At 47.9% G+C, this 19,400-nt stretch overlaps 1 protein-coding gene across 1 annotated transcript in view; it reads right to left on the reverse strand.

Annotated features, from left to right (window-relative positions):
* Positions 1 to 17,567, reverse strand: part of pcdh17 (protocadherin 17) — a gene marked incomplete at its 5' end in the record, with an annotated part of 96,481 nt that extends 78,914 nt beyond the window's left edge. Inside the window, one exon of the mRNA XM_083662202.1 lies at positions 15,072 to 17,567. Coding sequence (XP_083518328.1) covers positions 15,072 to 17,567 — 2,496 coding nt within the window. The remainder of the gene's footprint in view (positions 1 to 15,071) is intronic.
* Positions 17,568 to 19,400: the final 1,833 nt, after the last annotated feature.

Raw genomic sequence — 19,400 nt, forward strand, 5'->3', positions numbered from 1 at the left:
GGGAGCAGAGGAGGAGAGGGGAGAGGAGGAGGAGAGAGGGGGAGAGGAGAGAAAAGGGGGATGAGATGAGAGGATAAGGGCAGAATATTTGAGCTCCATTCATCATGTCAACAGCGTTGCGTGTGCATAAATAGCGAGATGTGTTCAGAGCCGACGCCTCCATCGCGCTACTTCATTTATTAAGAGTGCGCGTGGATCGATGCAGCAGACATACACTCTGCACTGGTGACAACATAATCTCATCATCATGAATTTGGCTTGGGTCGTCAGTAACATGAGCAATTGCAACGCTTATCTGAGATGACACGAGCAGAGGAGAGGAGGAGAGGGAGTCAGAAATGGAAAAGAGTGGGGGGTGAGGGAGGGAGGGGCGAAGAGAGAGAGAGAGAGAGATAGAGAGGGGGGGGGGGGGGGGGAGGAGGGGGGCATTGCTTGAAGTGTACCCGGCTTCTCTCAGCAAACAATGCTCAGAGCCACAGATAATAAAATATTTCTGCCATCTGCCACCAAACAGAGCTCGGATCGATAAGAAGTGGCAATTGATCCGGATGCTAAAGGGCCCAAAAAGATGTCTCTCGCAGACGAGAACACAGCGAGGGGCCGATCGAGCACAGCTGTGTCGTACAATACAAACTAGAATAGCATTTTCAATACATGGCGTTAGCGCTCCACATCGCCACTCACACCCTGAAGAGCAGGCACAGCCAAACGATTGGACGCCGGATCATATGAAGAGCAGGCACAGCCAACCGATTGGACGATCGACGGATCATGTGAAGAGCAGGCACAGCCCAACGATTTGACGATCGACGGGATCATGTGAAGAGCAGGCACAGCCCAACGATTGGACGACAGATCATGTGAAGAGCAGGCACAGCCAAACGATTGGACGCCGGATCATGTGTGCGCCCACCACTTACCGAGCCTTTTGTTGAGGAAACAACATCTGAGAGCGCTCTGTTGCCACAAACAGAGAACAGCCGGCGCAAAACACAGTGCCTGTCAACTCCCCCCGGACGCACACGAGGAGGCCGGAGACGCAGGAGTCACATTTCAAAACTGAGCTACAAATACAAGAAGAAGAAACCAGAGAGACAGGGGGAGCTCTCCTATTAGATAGCGACAGAGCCTCCTCAGACACAGCAGTGCACGTGTACACACACACACACACACGCGCGCGCACGCACACGCATGCACACACACGCATGCACGCACACACACACAGGTGTGGAGGTAAAAGCAATCGCCCACTGTAGCACCGTGGAGACGGTGTGGGGTATGAGTCCTGGTCGGCGCACTAGTGCCCCCTCTGGTTGATTGGGGCGCCTGTTCAGGGGGGGGGGGGTGACTGGGGGCGAATAGCGTGATCCTACCACCATGCGCTATACTGTACGTCCTGCCGGTGAAACTAAGTGACTGGCGACATGTATCGGAGGAAGCATGGTGCTAGTCTACGGCTCTCCCCAGATCGGGACAACAGGGGGACTTGGTCGAGTACAATTGGGGAGGAAATGGGGGGGAAAGGGGGGGGACTTGATCCATCGAGAATGGACTACCGCAACGTTATCTAACGTGTGGGTAATTTTGTGGCAATTAAACCTGTTTTGCAAACGCTTTTGTTTTGACAAAGTCGTTAGATGAGATTAGTCACCCGCAATGAGATGCTATTCAGGCCATAATTCCCCTGATCAATGAATCACATAACGGAGCCCGAGTCATATTTTGTATAAACGGCAAAGAGAAAAGAAGGGAGAATGAAAAGCAACAGAAGGAGCGAGAGAACTCACTGTGATCATACTAATCAGGGAGAAGGTGAGAGGAGAGATCCACTAACTCATTCTCTTAGCTCCGCAGCTCATGCCTTAGGGGGCAGCGTTGAAGGAGGACGGCAGGAATAAAAAGCTCTCTCTCTCTGGTTTGGCCCGGCGCCAAGACGCAGCCGAGCTACTTCCACTTTGTTTGACTTTGAAAAGTGTTTGATTTACAGCAAGGAGACTCTCGGCCGCAGGGCAGTTTAAAAAGAACACATCGCCATGACGCCCATGTTACACCCGTGTTAGCCGTCTGCGGCGCGCTACGTGCGCCTCTCGGTGCGCGTTAGCATCAGGTCCGCTCCTATATCTGCACCAGTGTTGGGGGTAACTCATTACAAAAGTAACATATTACATGTAATATATTGCTTTTAGCAGTAACTCAGTAATATAACTTATTACTTATAGGATTTCAGTCATATTATACCAGTTACTTTGTCAAGTAACTCAAGTTACAAATTGAGTTACCTTTTTTTAATCAAAGCACATATTTAAATAAAGATACAATAATTTCCTTATCAGACTGTGTGTTTTTATGCATATAACCACTATATATGACAATAACAAAGGGAAAGAATAACATTTAGAATTTTGGGCGGTTTACACTGACTTCAAGGCAGTAGAAATTATTTTTTGGGATGGTTCCAGGGTGGCGATGTCATTCTGCTGCTGCTGTTGTTTTGGTGAAAGTAATGCAAAAGTAGTGTAATAAGTAACGAGTTACGCTACACAGACAGTAATATTGTAAAGTAACTTATTACTTTCAAATGAAAGTAACTAGTAATAAGTAGTATATTACATTTTGAGAGTAACTTGCCCAACACTGATCTGCACCCACTATCATCGGCTCTGACTGCAACACCCCATGCTGCTGCTCAAAGCACTACTGTCTGAGGACCCCCAGGGGGCATCTCAGAGGCCTCGGGGCCTTACGTGGGCCCCCCCGCGGGGGATCCCATTCACAACTAAAAGGGAGAGCCAGGGCTTGTGCTTCACAGAGCCCAGCTGGTGGTAGGACAAGTGCATGTGCGCGTGTGTGCACGTATATACACACACACACACACACGCACACACGCACACACGCACACACACACACACACACACACACACACACACACACACACACACACACACACACACACACAGAGACATTTTAGCTGGCTTGCTCCACTGTCTGAAAGGTAATATTTGGTTCTGTTTTTGTGTGTGTGTGTGTGTGTGTGTGTGTGTGTGTGTGTGTGTGTGTGTGTGTGCACTGTGTTGATGCTAGGTTGGCCCCTGTGGGCGTTCTTTGATCCAGATCCATCAAGGTCGCAAGGTTCAAAACCCCCCTGCAGGCCGTTTCACAGCAAAATATACCAGTTGTGTTCTCTCTCTTTCTATGTGTGCTGCTAGAGGTTCCTGCAAGATTTCCCTAGAAAGCAGAGGCTTCTGAATCGGATGATTTGGAAAAGAAACACACGGTGGAGTGAAAGGTTTGTCAAATGCACATATCCATCTTGAGGTGTAGGCGGTGTTTGGAATCGTGCGCAACTGGCAAGTATCAGCAGGGTCAGGAAAACAAAGACAAAGTAACTGTCACAGAGCGTGCAGCGAGAAAACAGTCGCAACACAAAACAAGAATGCCTGGCAAAGTAAGCAGAAGCAGCAGTCTTTCAACAAACAGCCTTCAAATAATGTCAAGGAGAAATCCATCAATCAAAATATTTACCCAGATTCAGATTAGGATTTGGTTCTAAAAACCTTTTTGGATGCCAGTGGGACTGAAACTGCGTTAAGCTGCATCACTTCTAATCAAACAAAAGCAGTTGAAGCTCTGCTATCAGTGAATAAGACAAATCACTCTGTGGATTCCTGATGAACGATTTGTCTGTTTGCTGCCCTCACCCTCAGAGCAATCTAGTAGAGAGAGAGTGGCGCCAGCGGAGGTTACAAAATGCGTGACTCAGTAGCCAATGAATAGCCAGGAAGGACGTTTGAATGCTAAACTAAAGCTGATAATATACAATTTGATTATATAACGTCTGATCATTTGAAAGAACATCACAAACTGTCCATTTTGCTGCAGCAACTCGACAGCGCTGCTTAATCCAGAACCGTACTTCCGGGTAAAAAAACTGGTCCATTGGAGTGAATGGAGATGTCATGACTCTTCTATATACACGGCTCTGCCCCCTCACCACCACAACACACACACACACACACACACACACACACACAAACATCACAGACACAAACCATCCCCACAACAGCCACTGTTACCCTCAGGGAGGAGATACAGGGTTCCAAAAGCACGCACAAATCGCTTGAGGAACAGTTTCTTCCCGCAGGCCACGAGACTCCTTAACATACACAAATAGTGTAGTAGCCGTACTGTACCGTACTGTAGCTGCTACCATTACGTATGTCTAATGTTTAATTGTATGTTTAATAAGGTATATGCTATTTGCACCTGTATGTCAAATACGTCGAATTTAAAATGTTTAAGCACGTTTAAAGTATGCACACGACATGTGCACCTATGTGCAGTGAATATGCCACTGTCTCTGACTTGTCTTATCACTATACTGCCTTATTGCTTGTTGTGTCTCTTGTTGTTTTTGCACCCATATGCCCTGTTATATTTGTACTATGTTGTAAACGGAGTCCACAGCACAATAATTTCACACGTGATACTTGTACCATGGAGTGACAATAAAAATCTTGAATCTTGAATCTTGAACACACAGACACAGACACAGACACGCACACACACACACACACAGACACATGGACACACACACACACACACACACACACACACACACACACACACACACACACACACACACACACACACACACACACACACACACAAGAGACACACGTTTAGGTCCACACACTGAAAATCCACACTTATTATAGTGGCCATGCCATCTCCAATACGCTGCCTCTTATTGACCAAGCAAATTGGTTGAATGTGGCTGCAGAATCTCAGAGGTGAACCTGTGCCACCTCAGAGGTCAACCTGTGCCACCTCAGAGGTCAACCTGTGCCACCTCAGAGGTCAACCTGTGCCATCTCAGAGGTCAACCTGTGCCATCTCAGAGGTCAACCTGTGCCACCTCAGAGGTCAACCTGTGCTCTCATATCCTGCTCCTCCTTCTCCACGCTGCAAAAACTGAATTCTCTTGTTAAAAGGCCAGGAGGTCTGTGCACATAATTGAATATGCAAACGACACACAGCACAGATACGCCTTTGTTACCATATAAATGCACAATAGGCGCGCTGAAACTAGATTTAGTGGTTGTCAAATTTCCACTCTGTCTATCCTTTATACAGCCTGAATCTGTAGGAATAAGTGAATTACTGAATGACTGAGTCTATGCATATATGTATAGTATTTATCTGTGTATGTTTACACGGATCAATTATGTATGTATGTATGTATGCATGCATGCATGTATGTATTAGGGGTGTAAAGGTACAGTACGCGTATTAATAGTATGTTTGTGTTCCACACATACATACTATTAAGCTGAGGTGGGTAGGTACCTGTATTAGTTCCTTTGAGTTGGGCTGGATGTAGACTAAAAATTAGATTTTGTCAGACTGAGACTATCTATCTATCTATCTATCTATCCATCCATGGGGCCATTTACACCTGGCATTAACATTGTGTTTTCTGCCATCAGATTGTGCTTGACCACATTAGCCTGATTTCATTTACACCTGGCGTTAGTTAACATGCATTTTGGGTGATCAGATTACAATCTGATGGCAATCTGATCACCCAAAATGGGTGTCCTCTCAATCCGCATACAGTTGCTGTATCCAGATTGAGAGGACACATTGCATTCACACTTGTGCTCAATGTGTACACTACACAATGCGTCCCTGACCACCTCCGGAGGTGTTTTGGCCGATCAGATTGCAATCTGATCTGATCTGATGTGTCTTGGGGGCGTTTACACCTGTACTTTCAAGTGGTCAAGCACAATCTGATTGCAATCTGATGGCAGAAAGCGCATGTTAATGCCAGGTGTAAATGGCCCCTATCTATCCATCCATCCATCTATCTATCTATCTATCTATCTACTGTATCTATCGATCTATCTATCGATCGATCGATCGATCTATCTATCTATCTATCTATCTATCTATCTATCTATCTATCTATCTATCTATCTATCTATCCATCCATCCATCCATCCATCCATGCAGTCATCCCTGTGCAGAGTTTGACTGTACAGTATAGTTTGCTAAGTGTTACACAGAGTCTGGAGGTGGGGATAGTCAAAGGCCTCCATGTTTTCTATTCAGTTATTCATCAGGGCCGGGTTACTTGGTTACTTTTGAGAACTTGTAATAAATAAAACATTCCCTTCCAACCGCCGCCTCAATCTCATCCAAACTTTCAGTGTCCTCACACTGTGTCTCTGCTAATGGGCTATTATTAATTGGGAAAATCTTGGAAGAAGAAGTATGCTGAATTCGCAGCCCGAGGCTGTCTCACTCTTGTCCACGGGGACTGGGGATGGGGGGGCGAATTAAGCACGAACAGTGAGGAAGAGGATATGGTTTATTTCCACCGTGGGATTTCTCTTCTTCTTCTTCCTATCCTGCTACTGGACATTTTTAAATGTTACATTTCCTGCTCAGGAACGTCTCTCCATTCCCTCTCTTATAATAATAACACGCTGCAAATTCTGTGGGGCAGATGCATCCGTCGTCGCAAAAGAAAGCGAAGAGTCAGTGAGGAAAAAACAAGATGAAAAGCGGATTATGCTAAATGGAACGCTGGATGCTCATATTCTGCTTATTTAATATTGAGTTTGTGTTTTCCCCACTTAGCCTGTGTCTTCTGCCCTCTCCTTCCCCCCTCCGTGTTCACAAATATGTTAGCGGAAGATCTCGGGTGTTTATCGTGACATCTTCCACTTGCCTCTGATTTCGTTAAACGCTATGATTTATTAATGCAAAGGGGGGGGGGGAAGCAAATATAGCTGCTGCGGTGGTGTTGAGCTCGGCGCTACGCCCGCTCGTACCCGGGTGCATCTGTACTGAAAGAGAGACAAGAAGCTCCGCAGCCAAGAGAGAAAACCGACAGAGATAATGCTTGCTAATAAATGAAACAAAAACAACAGATTTTTTCCCCTTGCTTTGGTTAAATTGGCTATATAGAGATAACATAATTCACCGGCGGTCCCCAGAGCCACATTTCCAGGTCTGACTGCGCTTCCCTTTCAGTAGTATCTATCATGTGAGCTTAGGGGAGACGAAGGAAAAGTAAAACGGACTATTAATAATTCAGAATCCGGCACATAGTGTGTTATGTACAGTAGCAGTAGGTTTATTTGAGAAAGTATGAAGACACACCCCAAGGCTAGCCGTCTTTTTAATGTACTGGCGAGGCTAAAATAAAACAGATCTGGCCTAGTGGCCCAGAGGAGCTCGACTGGGGGACAGAGTACACAAATTACACGTGCCTTCTTGAACTGTCTCTCATTTCTATAAATGAGTTCCTGCGCTGCTCGGCCCCGTCTGCAACACATACACACTCTGTGTGCACCGAGTTCCTGCGCTGCTCGGCGTCGCCTGCAACACATACACACTCTGTGTGCACCGAGTTCCTGCGCTGCTCGGCCTCGCCTGCAACACATACACACTCTGTGTGCACCGAGTTCCTGCGCTGCTCGGCCTCGCCTGCAACACATACACACTCTGTGTGGACCGAGTTCCTGCGCTGCTCGGCCCCGTCTGCATGCAACACATACACACTCTGTGTACACCGAGTTCCTGCGCTGCTCGGCCCCGTCTGCAACACATACACACTCTGTGTGCACTGACTTCCTGCGCTGCTCGGCCCCGTCTGCAACACATACACACTCTGTGTGCACTGAGTTCCTGCGCTGCTCGGCCCCGTCTGCATGCAACACATACACACTCTGTGTGCACTGAGTTCCTGCGCTGCTCAGCCCCGTCTGCATGCAACACATACACACTCTGTGTGCACCGAGTTCCTGCGCTGCTCGGCCCCGTCTGCAACACATACACACTCTGTGTGCACTGAGTTCCTGCGCTGCTCGGCCCCGTCTGCAACACATACACACTCTGTGTGCACTGACTTCCTGCGCTGCTCGGCCCCGTCTGCAACACATACACACTCTGTGCACTGACTTCCTGCGCTGCCCGGCCCCGTCTGCATCACATATACACTCTGTGCACTGACTTCCTGCGCTGCTTCTCGGCCTCGTCTGCAACAGTTGGACCAAAGTCAGCGTATGGAACGATACAGAGCAGTGGACTTATCTAAAGATGAAAGGAAAGCTTTTCTATTCATTGCCTCAATGTCCATTGAAGTGTGGGAGCAATTTCAATACAATATAAAGCAGAGCCTCTGATAAGTCCTTTCCACAGGAGCCTTCAAAACAGCCCAAGTCCAGATAAATGTGTGCATGTGTGTATGTGCGTGTGTGTGTGTGTGTGCGTGAGTGTGTGCGTGAGTGCGTGCGTGCGTGTGTGTGCGTGTGCATGCTGAAGGAAGGGTGTCTCAAGCCTCGGACAAATGCAAAGATTGTCACGCTCATAGAAGAGAGGGGGCTCTGTCACGGAGACTGCCAGCTAAAGGCTTAAATCACACGCCTGGAATACACAATGAGTTCATACACACAAACACACACACACACACACACACACACACACACACACACACACACACACACACACAACACACACAAACACACACACACAACACACACACACACACAGCATCTCCCTAAATTATGCAGAGTAAGACCATTCCTGGAACCCTCCATATTCAAACATCTGCTCAAGCTGCATTGTGGCCATGCATGTGATCAACGTAAACAGATCAAAGGAGAGAGACATCTATCTCGTACACTATATTGTGTGTGTGCGTAACGCTGCTTAAACGCTCACAATCACACATCTGAGCTGCGTCTTCCAGCCTCGTGTAAATCTAGACAATTGGCTGCCAGTCAGTCGGAGCATCGTCGTTTCAGGGCTTGTATACAGTAATGCAATGACAATGAAAGAATTATGGATAACGTAAAGGATCAAGAATCGTCTTGATCAATTCGGTGATTCAATGTCAAACACATGTGGGAGAAGAGAGGATTCGAGAAAGAGTTGGTGTCGAGATTTCATGTTTCATGCATTTATCTCTGACATTTGTATTTCACCAGAGCAGTGAGAAGCTTCTTCAGTCAGTCAGTCAGTCAGTCAGTCAGTCAGTCAGCGGAGAGACTAGAAGCCCTTTTCCTCCTTGACACCATCACTTCATTGCCAGTCTACTCGAGGCAGATTGTCGCCCCCTAAAGGAAGCTTTTATAGCCTTTCTGTCTCTGCCTTGCCTCTGCTGCACCACCACCACCACCTGCACCCATTAACGTGGACGCTCTCCCGCCGAGACAGGTTTCACTTTAATTAGGGTTTCGTACCTCATCAAATTACAACGCTGTTATCAAAACAGATCAATGCGCTGATTCAGAGGCCATTTAAATGTCATGAGCATTGAAACACAGGAGCCATAGTATGTTTGGTGAGGGGAGTGTGTAGTACGGTGAGGGGAGTGTGTGTACCGTGAGGGTACAGCTTCTCTCTGGAGGAGAGCAGAGGAGAAACTTCTAAACCAGTCAGAGGAGAAGGGCCACAGCTCCGCCCGGCACCAGCTGCTGAAGCCTGGGACCAAATCCTCCAACGTATTGGGAGACAGAGTGTTGCTGCAGGATCACTCTTTCGGAAGGGAATTAGTGAAATCCCTTCTCCCTGAGCATTGAGGAGTTTCGCCGCGGATTGCTTTTAACCTTGATTCCTGCAGTAAGTAATAACCTTCAACGCCTTAAGCGGACTTAGGCATCATTACGTATCATCCATCTCCTTACCCGCACGAATTCTCTTTACAAATGAAATGAAGCTCTTTCCACTGGGCCTGGTGCCGGCACAGTGGTGACAACGATAAGGCCAGCAGAGCTCTGCTGATATGCTGCTATTATTCCCCTCCTCTCCTCTCCTCTCCCAGCTCCAGCACCCGGCCCAGCCTGAGCCTGTCTGCCGGTGCACCACTATAAAACATCATTAGACCCAGCAGCCCTGTGGAGAGACTCTGGGAGTTGCATGCTGCTACAGTTGCCCTGCCGTCCTAGGTTCAGATGAGGACAGCAGCACTAAGGTGTCCTACTGTCCTAGGTGCAGATGAGGACAGCAGCACTAAGGTGTCCTACTGTCCTAGGTGCAGATGAGGACAGCAGCACTAAGGTGTCCTACTGTCCTAGGTGCAGATGAAGACAGCAGCACTAAGGTGCCCTACTGTCCTAGGTGCAGATGAAGACAGCAGCACTAAGGTGTCCTACTGTCCTAGGTGCAGATGAGGACAGCAGCACTAAGGTGTCCTACTGTCCTAGGTCCAGATGAAGACAGCAGTGCTAAGGTTCCCTATGCCCTACTGTCCTAGGTGCAGATGAAGATAGCAGTGCTAAGGTGCCCTACTGTCCTAGGTGCAGATGAAGACAGCAGCACTAAGGTGTCCTACTGTCCTAGGTGCAGATGAAGACAGCAGCGCTAAGGTGCCCTACTGTCCTAGGTGCAGATGAAGACAGCAGCGCTAAGGTGAGCTACTGTCCTAGGTGCAGATGAAGACAGCAGCACTAAGGTGTCCTACTGTCCTAGGTGCAGATGAAGACAGCAGCGCTAAGGTGCCCTACAGTCCTAGGTGCAGATGAAGACAGCAGCGCTAAGGTGAGCTACTGTCCTAGGTGCAGATGAAGACAGCAGCGCTAAGGTGTCCTACTGTCCTAGGTGCAGATGAAGACAGCAGCGCTAAGGTGCCCTACTGTCCTAGGTGCAGATGAAGAAAGCAGCGCTAAGGTGCCCTACTGTCCTAGGTCCAGATGAAGACAGCAGCACTAAGGTGAGCTACTGTCCTAGGTCCAGATGAAGACAGCAGCACTAAGGTGCCCTACTGTCCTAGGTGCAGATGAAGACAGCATCACTAAGGTGTCCTACTGTCCTAGGTGCAGATGAAGACAGCAGCGCTAAGGTGCCCTACAGTCCTAGGTCCAGATGAAGACAACAGCACTAAGGTGAGCTACTGTCCTAGGTGCAGATGAAGACAGCATCACTAAGGTGTCCTACTGTCCTAGGTGCAGATGAAGACAGCATCACTAAGGTGTCCTACTGTCCTAGGTGCAGATGAAGACAGCATCACTAAGGTGTCCTACTGTCCTAGGTGCAGATGAAGACAGCAGCGCTAAGGTGCCCTACAGTCCTAGGTCCAGATGAAGACAACAGCACTAAGGTGAGCTACTGTCCTAGGTGCAGATGAAGACAGCATCACTAAGGTGTCCTACTGTCCTAGGTGCAGATGAAGACAGCATCACTAAGGTGTCCTACTGTCCTAGGTGCAGATGAAGACAGCATCACTAAGGTGTCCTACTGTCCTAGGTGCAGATGAAGACAGCAGCGCTAAGGTGCCCTACAGTCCTAGGTGCAGATGAAGACAGCAGCGCTAAGGTGCCCTTGTGAATCTGAGCCTGCGATATATGGCTCCTTCACGTTATTATTTTTCCTATTTAGCCTCTCCCGCTCTGGCAACCGTAGTGACAGATCGGCGGAGAGGCACTGGGATCGATGGAAGGGGGATTCTGTCTTTGTTTCCTGACATTTTTCCCATAGCCACTCTTCTCGGACTCGGGTTACTTACTGTCCACGCGGAGAGAGAGAGAGGGGGAAGAAGCGAGGAGGTGGTGGGGAGGGGGGGGAGAAGAGGAAACTGATAGGATTCTGTACGTCTTTAGAAGAAACCTGATGCCCGGGGCCATCTCCCTCTACACGGGTTTCTGTTGAATAATACAAAAGAGCACCCTGTGCGCCCGCGCTGCGTGTAGGGGACCCTCTGTAAACAACACGACACCCAGGAATGCGTCGCTGCCGCCGCTGCCGCTCCTACTGTGCTACTCGTTTCCCCTCTGACTGTCTGAAGGAGGGGAGGAAACAGGAAGTGTAACAAAACGGGCGTCTACGGGCGGCTTCAACACAGCCTCATTCACAGTGTTGGGGGGTAACTCATTACAAAAGTAACATATTACATGTAATATATTGCTTTCAGCAGTAACTCAGTAATATAATTTATTACTTATAGGATTTCAGTCATATTATACCAGTTACTTTGTCGAGTAACTCAAGTTACAAATTGAGTTACATTTGATTAAATCAAAGCAGATATTTAAAAAAAGATACAATCATTTCCTAATCAAACTGTGTGTTTTTATGTAAATAACCACTATAGATGACAATAACAAAGGAAAATGATAACATTTAGAATTTTGGATTGTTTACACTGACTTGAAGGCGGTTGATTTTTTTTTTGGGATGGTTCCGGGGCCGCAATGTCATTCTACTGCTGCTGTTGTTTTGGTGAAAGTAATGCAAAAGTAGTGTAATAAGTAACGAGTTACTCTACACAGAAAGTAATATTGTAAAGTAACGTATTACTTTCGAATGCAAGTAACTAGTAATATGTAGTATATTACATTTTGAAAGTAACTTGCCCAACACAGCCTCATTCATTCATCACGGCCTACATTAGGAGCCAGACAGCCTGCAGACTGAGTGGACCGGCAATTATGCTGTCCCTTCTGATGAGGAAGCCTATAACGGTCTCTGTGCTGTGACCCCTGACCTCCCCATGCAGCTGGCTCATCATAGCAGCAGGGCGGAGACAGAGTGGCAACAACAGACACTGGCCTTCCTCCCTGGTGGGAACATGTCACATCGGATCACAGTCATCCTCACAGACACGTCCACAGCAAACCAGTGGGACACAAAAAGCTAGCAGAGACAGCCTAATAGAAAATCTAGTCGATACAGTCCATCGCAATGTATGAGAAAGAATGGCCATACACAAGTTCTACTAAATAATATCACGATCAAAGACAGAACCAAAATAGCAGAAGTGACCATAGAGTTATTTTATAATGTCATATTAAAGGAACACTCCGCTCATTTTCAACCAGTTTTGTATCATTAGAACATCAGTAGTATATCAGAAAACTGTAAACTGTTTTGAAGTCTGTCATTTAATTTGACAGTTATTGAGTGTTAAAGTGTGGACCAGTGACATCACTGGTCCACATTAACTCAAATTAATAACTCATTAACTCAAATCAACTCTCAATAACTGTCAAACTAGATGACGGTTTTGAAGTCATTCATCTAGTTGACAGTTATTGAGAGTTGATTTGAGTTAATGAGTTATTCATTTGAGTTAGTGTGGACCAGTGATGTCACTGGTCCACACTTTAACACTCAATAACTGTCAAATTAAATGACAGACTACAGTTTTCTGATATACTACTGATGTTCTAATGATACAAAACTGGTTGAAAATGGGCAGAGTGTTCCTTTAAGAACATAACAACAGGTGACAAAGAGCTCAGCTGGCTCCAACTGCCCTTCATCTCAAATAGCGCATACTCAGTGGTGTCCACTTAGTGGTGTCCACTTTGTCTTAAGGAGGACAATCCTAGTCTGACATGGCAGACTTTAATGGGCTTAAGGCCAAAGAGACACAGAAGTGGTCACGTTATGGTTTACACACCCAAGTAGTCCCCACAAAGACATACAAAGTAAAGGATAATCTGCTAATCTCTAGGAATTAAATTCACCACAACTAGTGTCCTCTAGAGAGAGAGTGGCGTCAGCGGAGGACCAAAATGTGAGACTCATTAGCCAATGAACAGCCAGGAAGGGGTCTCGCGCTACTTTTGCATGCTAAAATAAAGCTGATAATGTACAATTTGATTCAAGGGGGAAAAACCCCTTTCAGAGTACAACACAAACTGTCTATTTTGCTGCAACTCGACAGTGCTGCTTAATCCAGGACCTTACTTCCTGCCTGGAACTCTTGAGAGTAAAAAACTGGTCCATGTCGCAACTCTTCTTACACGGCTCTGACCACAACTAGCCACACAAATCATTAAAGCCATGTGATTGGATGAATGACCTTGTAGTACTGCTGATATTGTTAATGTATATGGGTACTGTATGTATCGCTGTAGCAGAGATATTCCTTTTGAATTTATTTTTACTATAATAATTGGGAGAAAAACAGCATCCACAAACTCAAGTCTTATTTAATATGCAAGCTTTGGCTCATAAACCTTCTTCAAGGCATGTGTGCTTTGGAGAAGGCATGTGTGCCTTGAAGAAGGTCATAGACCTGCAAGGTCTTTGACAGAGAGCTTGCATATTAAATCTGATTTTTGCATAGATTTGAGTGTGTGTGGATGTGTCTTTTTCACTCATTTTGATAGCTGCAACAACTCAGAAAGGCTGGTACTGGATGAGCAGTGTGGGTTTTTCTCCTTCACTATTTTGACTAGGATAATTGGGAAAATGTGTCATCATAACGAGCCAATTTAAATACAGATCTGTTGAGTGAGCTTCTCATCCCGTGAAGAAGCAAACAGCAACCAAATAGGAATGGGTGTTTTTCACTCTTAATGATTAGCATGGCCAATATGGCTCTGTTGATGGAGATTTGCATCTCATCAACCACCAAGGACTGCGTAAATCCACGGATACTAACAAGGTTTAAGTGGTAAAAATATGCCATACGGAAAAAAAACACTTGAAGTTCTTTATTGATTGAGCTCCTTCATTAGATTTAGCGTGGCTGAATATATTTTTAACTACAGGCGCTAATTATGAGATCATGATATTTTTAGATGATATATATCGCCTTTGTGGGAGCAGTCGATAGTTCATATTCAGTTATCAAGACATCCCTGCTGTTTCACACTTGCCTACTTATAACTCAACCCCCTTTGCAGACCTTGCTCTTCCACAGGAATTAATTGATAGTAATTCTGTGTTTTATAAAAACGTCTGAATGAAAACTTAATTGAAAAGATCTGGTGTCGGTTGTGTGACATCACACACGTCGTCCCAAATGTCAAAGATAACTGATTTGTGTTGATGTCCCTGGCCGTGCTCTATAAGGGCTATTGAATGACTGTTTAGTCCTTCTAATGCTCTCTCTCTCTCTCTCTCTCTCTCTCTCTCCCTCTCTCTCTGAGCTCCTCTGTCTCTCGGCCTGTCTCTCTCTCCTCTCGTTTGTAGTCATTCTTCAAAATAAGAGGCGAGAGCTGACACAGGAGATTGTTGGCGTGTTGACTCCCTGAGGGGTGTCACGACGTGGAAACGCTCTCACATTTTCAAATAGTCAAGCAGAAAGATCAATGTATATTCGGTCTTACCTGTATGATGGACATGCGGTTAGTAGGTGTGTCTGTAGTGCTGGTGACTGGCCCTGTGAAGCTGGTGTGGCATCCCACGTGGCCTTGGGGCACGCTGAGGTTATTGGCAGTGGGTTTGAGGTACATAACTTCTGACCTTGGTGAGCTGAGGGGCAGGCGTGTCTGGTAGTCAAAGTACATAGGAGAGGTGGCCAAAGAGGGGCTGCTTACCACATTCATCACATTCATGGCATCGCGCTCCTCCACCTCGCTCTGAACCAGCATGATGTCGTTCTTGTTGATCTTCTTCTTCTTGCCTTTCCCCAGCTGCGGGTGCGAGTACTCTGCAATGCGACAGTTATAGGTACGGATCTCCTTGTTCTCCCGCTTGCACTTGATGGCTATGGTCACCATGGCAGCCAGCAGCATGACGGAGATGATGCTGAGGGTGACGATGAGCGGCAGGGACATGTCCCAGTTGCGGTTCTCCTCGTTGATGCGCGGCTCCCCGCCGGGCACGGGGCCGTTGTAGGCCTTGACGACGAGGCGGGCGGCGGCGGTGAGGGCGGGCTTGCCGTGGTCCATGACCCGGATGATCAGCTCCACCGCGGGGCTCACGTCCTCCCAGAACGGGTGGGCCGTGCGCACCTCCCCGGTCACCGGGTCGATCTCGAAGAGGTGCTCCTCGTTGCCGTCCGAGATCTCGTAGGTGAGCCGGCCGCTCTCGCCGTAGTCGTTGTCCACCGCCCTCACCGTGGTGATGATGTAGCCGACGCCGACGTTGCGCGGCACGTGGATCTCCGCCGTGTCGTTCTGGAGCAGCGGCAGGACGATGACGGGGATGTTGTCGTTGACGTCCAGGACGCTGATGCGCACCGTGGTGTTGCTCTCCAGGTGGGGAGAGCCGTTGTCTCGAGCGAGGATCTTGAAGTCAAAGTATTTGATTTGCTCGTAGTTGAAGGATCTCACGGCGTAGATGGCTCCGTTAGCGGCGTTCACGTTCACGTAGGTGTTGACGTCGCCTCCGCTCACGTTGGAGTTGACGATGCTGTAGTACACCGTGCCATTCTGGCCCAGGTCCGAGTCGTGGGCCAGAACCGAACCCAGGAACTCCCCGGGGATGTTGTTCTCCGGGATCTGCAGGAGGTAAACGGACTTGGTGAAGCGAGGGACGTTGTCGTTCTCGTCCAGGATCTTTACGGTGAACGACTTTGTGGAGTTCAGAGGAGGGATGCCGTTGTCTTTGGCCACAATGGTGACATTGTACTCGTCCTGCGCCTCTCTGTCCAGCGGCCTGTCCGTCACCACCGTGTAGAAGTTATCGTAGTTCTCCTCCAGCTTAAAGGGGACACTGCCCAGCACTCGGCACTGAAGCTGCCCGTTCCTGCCCGAGTCCTTGTCGGTGACACGGACCAGAGCGATGACAGTGCCTGGGGGGGCCGCCTCGCTGATGGCCCCCTGTCTCACGGACACAAAGCCTATAGAAGGCCAGTTATCATTCCTGTCCAGCACTTTAACGGTGACTTTACAATGCCCGGGGATTGGATTGGGACCTAGATCCTTCGCCTGGACATCAATTTCAATAATTGGGCTCTCTTCGTAGTCAATTTCTCCCTGGATCTTTATGACCCCCGTTCTGGAATCTATGGAGAAGAGCTCCCGGATCCTCTCTGGGGCATAGCCACTGAATGAATACACTACCTGTCCATTGTTGCCCTCATCAGGATCAGTGGCGTTTAAATCGATGAGCACTTTACCAGGGGGTGAATTTTCAGGGATTTCCACGACATAGGAGGGCTGATCAAACACAGGGCTATTATCATTAGAATCAATAACTTTCACGTTTATCTGCATGGTCCCCGAGCGAGGATACTCCCCGCCGTCGGTGGCAGACAGAATAAGCGTGTGATGGCTCCGCTCCTCTCTGTCTAACGGTCGTTGAATGACCAACTCGGGGAACTTGGTCCCGTCCCCGCGCGATTTGACCTCCAACGAGAATAGATTGTAGTCGTCCCGCGTTATCTGATAGGTCTTCAGGCCGTTCTCCCCGGCGTCCGCGTCGTGCGCGCTGGTCAGCGGGAAGCGCGTGCCCGGCGACGCGTTCTCCGAAATGTCAATATCAATTTGGTCCGAGGGGAACGTGGGCGAGTTGTCGTTGATGTCCGTGATATCTATTTTGATCATGCAGATCTCCTTGTCGTTGGCAAACACCTCCATGGACAGCTGGCACTTGGGGCTCCTCCGACACAGTGTTTCCCTGTCGATGCGCTGCTTGGTGTACAGCAGTCCGCTCTGAGGGTCCACGTCGATGAGGTGCGGGGCAGAGTTCTCCAGCACCCTGAAGTTGGCTTTCTTGCCCTGTCCCGGGCCCGTCTGTTCGAGTCCGAGTCGGGCATCTTTGGCAATGTTCCCGATCACTGTCCCGGGACCCTGCTCCTCCGGGACAGAGTAATTCAAGTTTTTCAGCGTGAGGGCTTGAGCCCACAAGAGAAGGAAAAAGAAAATGGAAAGATACATCCCCCGTTCCGTTTAAGAGCTTATGATCTGCGACGTGGTTATGCTTCCTTCGACCTGTTGATGTGCCGACCAAATTTGGTATTTCTTTGATTCATATTCATGATCAAACAAACAGTTCTGTTCATCATCATGTGAGGCCTCGGTAATCGTCTATGCAGATTGTCTTTTTTTTGCGCCTTCTGTGTCCTTCCAGCAATCTGTGGTGCTGAGCACCTAATTTATATTCAGCTGAGCGCCCAGACTCATCTGAGCAATAATCGCAATCCCGGTCTCCACCAAACAGAATATATAGTCACTGTAAGTGTTCACTCATAGCACCTAAGAAAGAAAATAGAAAAATATATTGATTAGTCAAACAGATAAAAACAGGCTGAGCTAGACTTGCCATATATCTATCTGCCAGTAAGAAATCAGATCCACCGCTGAGCCAATATGAAACACAGCTCATGCGTAATTCATCTCCACAATTATGGGGGAAGCTTGTCAATTAGTTAACCTTGGGAAGGGACTCAGCGCAGCCTTGATAGCCTAGGACAAGGACAACAACGACTCCTCTTGTCGGCTATTTACTACATTATGATGAGCACAACATCCAGCATACATTTTAATGTGTCTCCGTTGTGCAACGGACGACTTGAACCAAAACGCGATAATAATAGCCCATTCAGATCGATTACGAAGACGCTGATTGGAAGCTGCAATAGGGCAACTTTAATAACGTGGTAACACACTGCAGACGCACAGCGGAAGACGCCTATTGTGGCGGCTATTTAAATAAAGTGTGCGTAAAATGAGCCTCTTACACGCATTAACAAATCCGCATAATCCGGATATTTAAAATGAGCCATATGAAAATCCAGAAATGAGCTGCCAACATCTCGTCTGAGCACAGCCGTTTAATTCTCTCTGCTGCTGCTCTCTCCGTCTCCCTCTCCTCCCTCCCTCCCTCTCTGCAAGATAGGCTACATCCTCGGGAGAAGCTGTTGCATCCTAACGCATAGAGGTGAATTAAAGCACCGCTTAGAAATGAGCAACAGACACGGCCCGCAGAGTGGACCATTAATAAACATTAGAAAAGATAACTGATAAAGGCATGAACTTACCAGAAAATATATAGTAAACAAATGCAACGTGAAAGATGAAACGCGACAGTTCCAGCGGGGTTCAGGGAGAGTTTCCCCCTCCTCGCCAGTTCAGTGCCACCACCACCGTATCCTCTCCTCTCTGTGACGGCCGGGGGAACAAGCCAGCCAGCCTCCGACGCACACGCAGCCTACAGTGCGGCGCAGTGGAAATATAAAAAAGCGCTCCCCACAAAAGTATGACTGTAATGTCAATGAGCTCAAGTCCTCTCCGCCTTGTCTGATTAGAATGCAGCGGCTCGCCTTGGTGCCTGCAGTGAGTCACCACGGTTCTTCAGGGGGGGAGAGAAGGAACATTATTGTCTGGAGAAATGTGATGTGGAAATCAAGAAAGAAAGAAAAAATCCAGATGAGGAATAAAAAGGTAGATCCAAAGAGGGTAATATCGGAGAAGCGGTCAGTGTTTTTTTTTTTATCCCAGGCGAAACAGCGCTGCCTGGCTGGGTGACTGATTCCAGCAGTGTCCTTGTCCGCCCGTGTCCCCGTAAAAGTCCACACACGCACAGAGCGACAGTAGCCGAAGAGGCGGTCAACAACCACGCCGCGTCCCCGCCCGGCTCTCTTTATAGCTGTCAGAAAAAGGGCTATTTTGGTGGATATATAAAACCCAGCTGTAGTTTGGTATTTTACGCACGTCGGGACAGCCTTCACCACAGAGCGCTTCCTCTCACTGACTGAACTCCGGACACCG

The sequence above is a fragment of the Poromitra crassiceps genome, assembly GCF_964638095.1.
Source record: "Poromitra crassiceps genome assembly, chromosome: 28".
NCBI lineage: Eukaryota > Metazoa > Chordata > Actinopteri > Beryciformes > Melamphaidae > Poromitra > Poromitra crassiceps.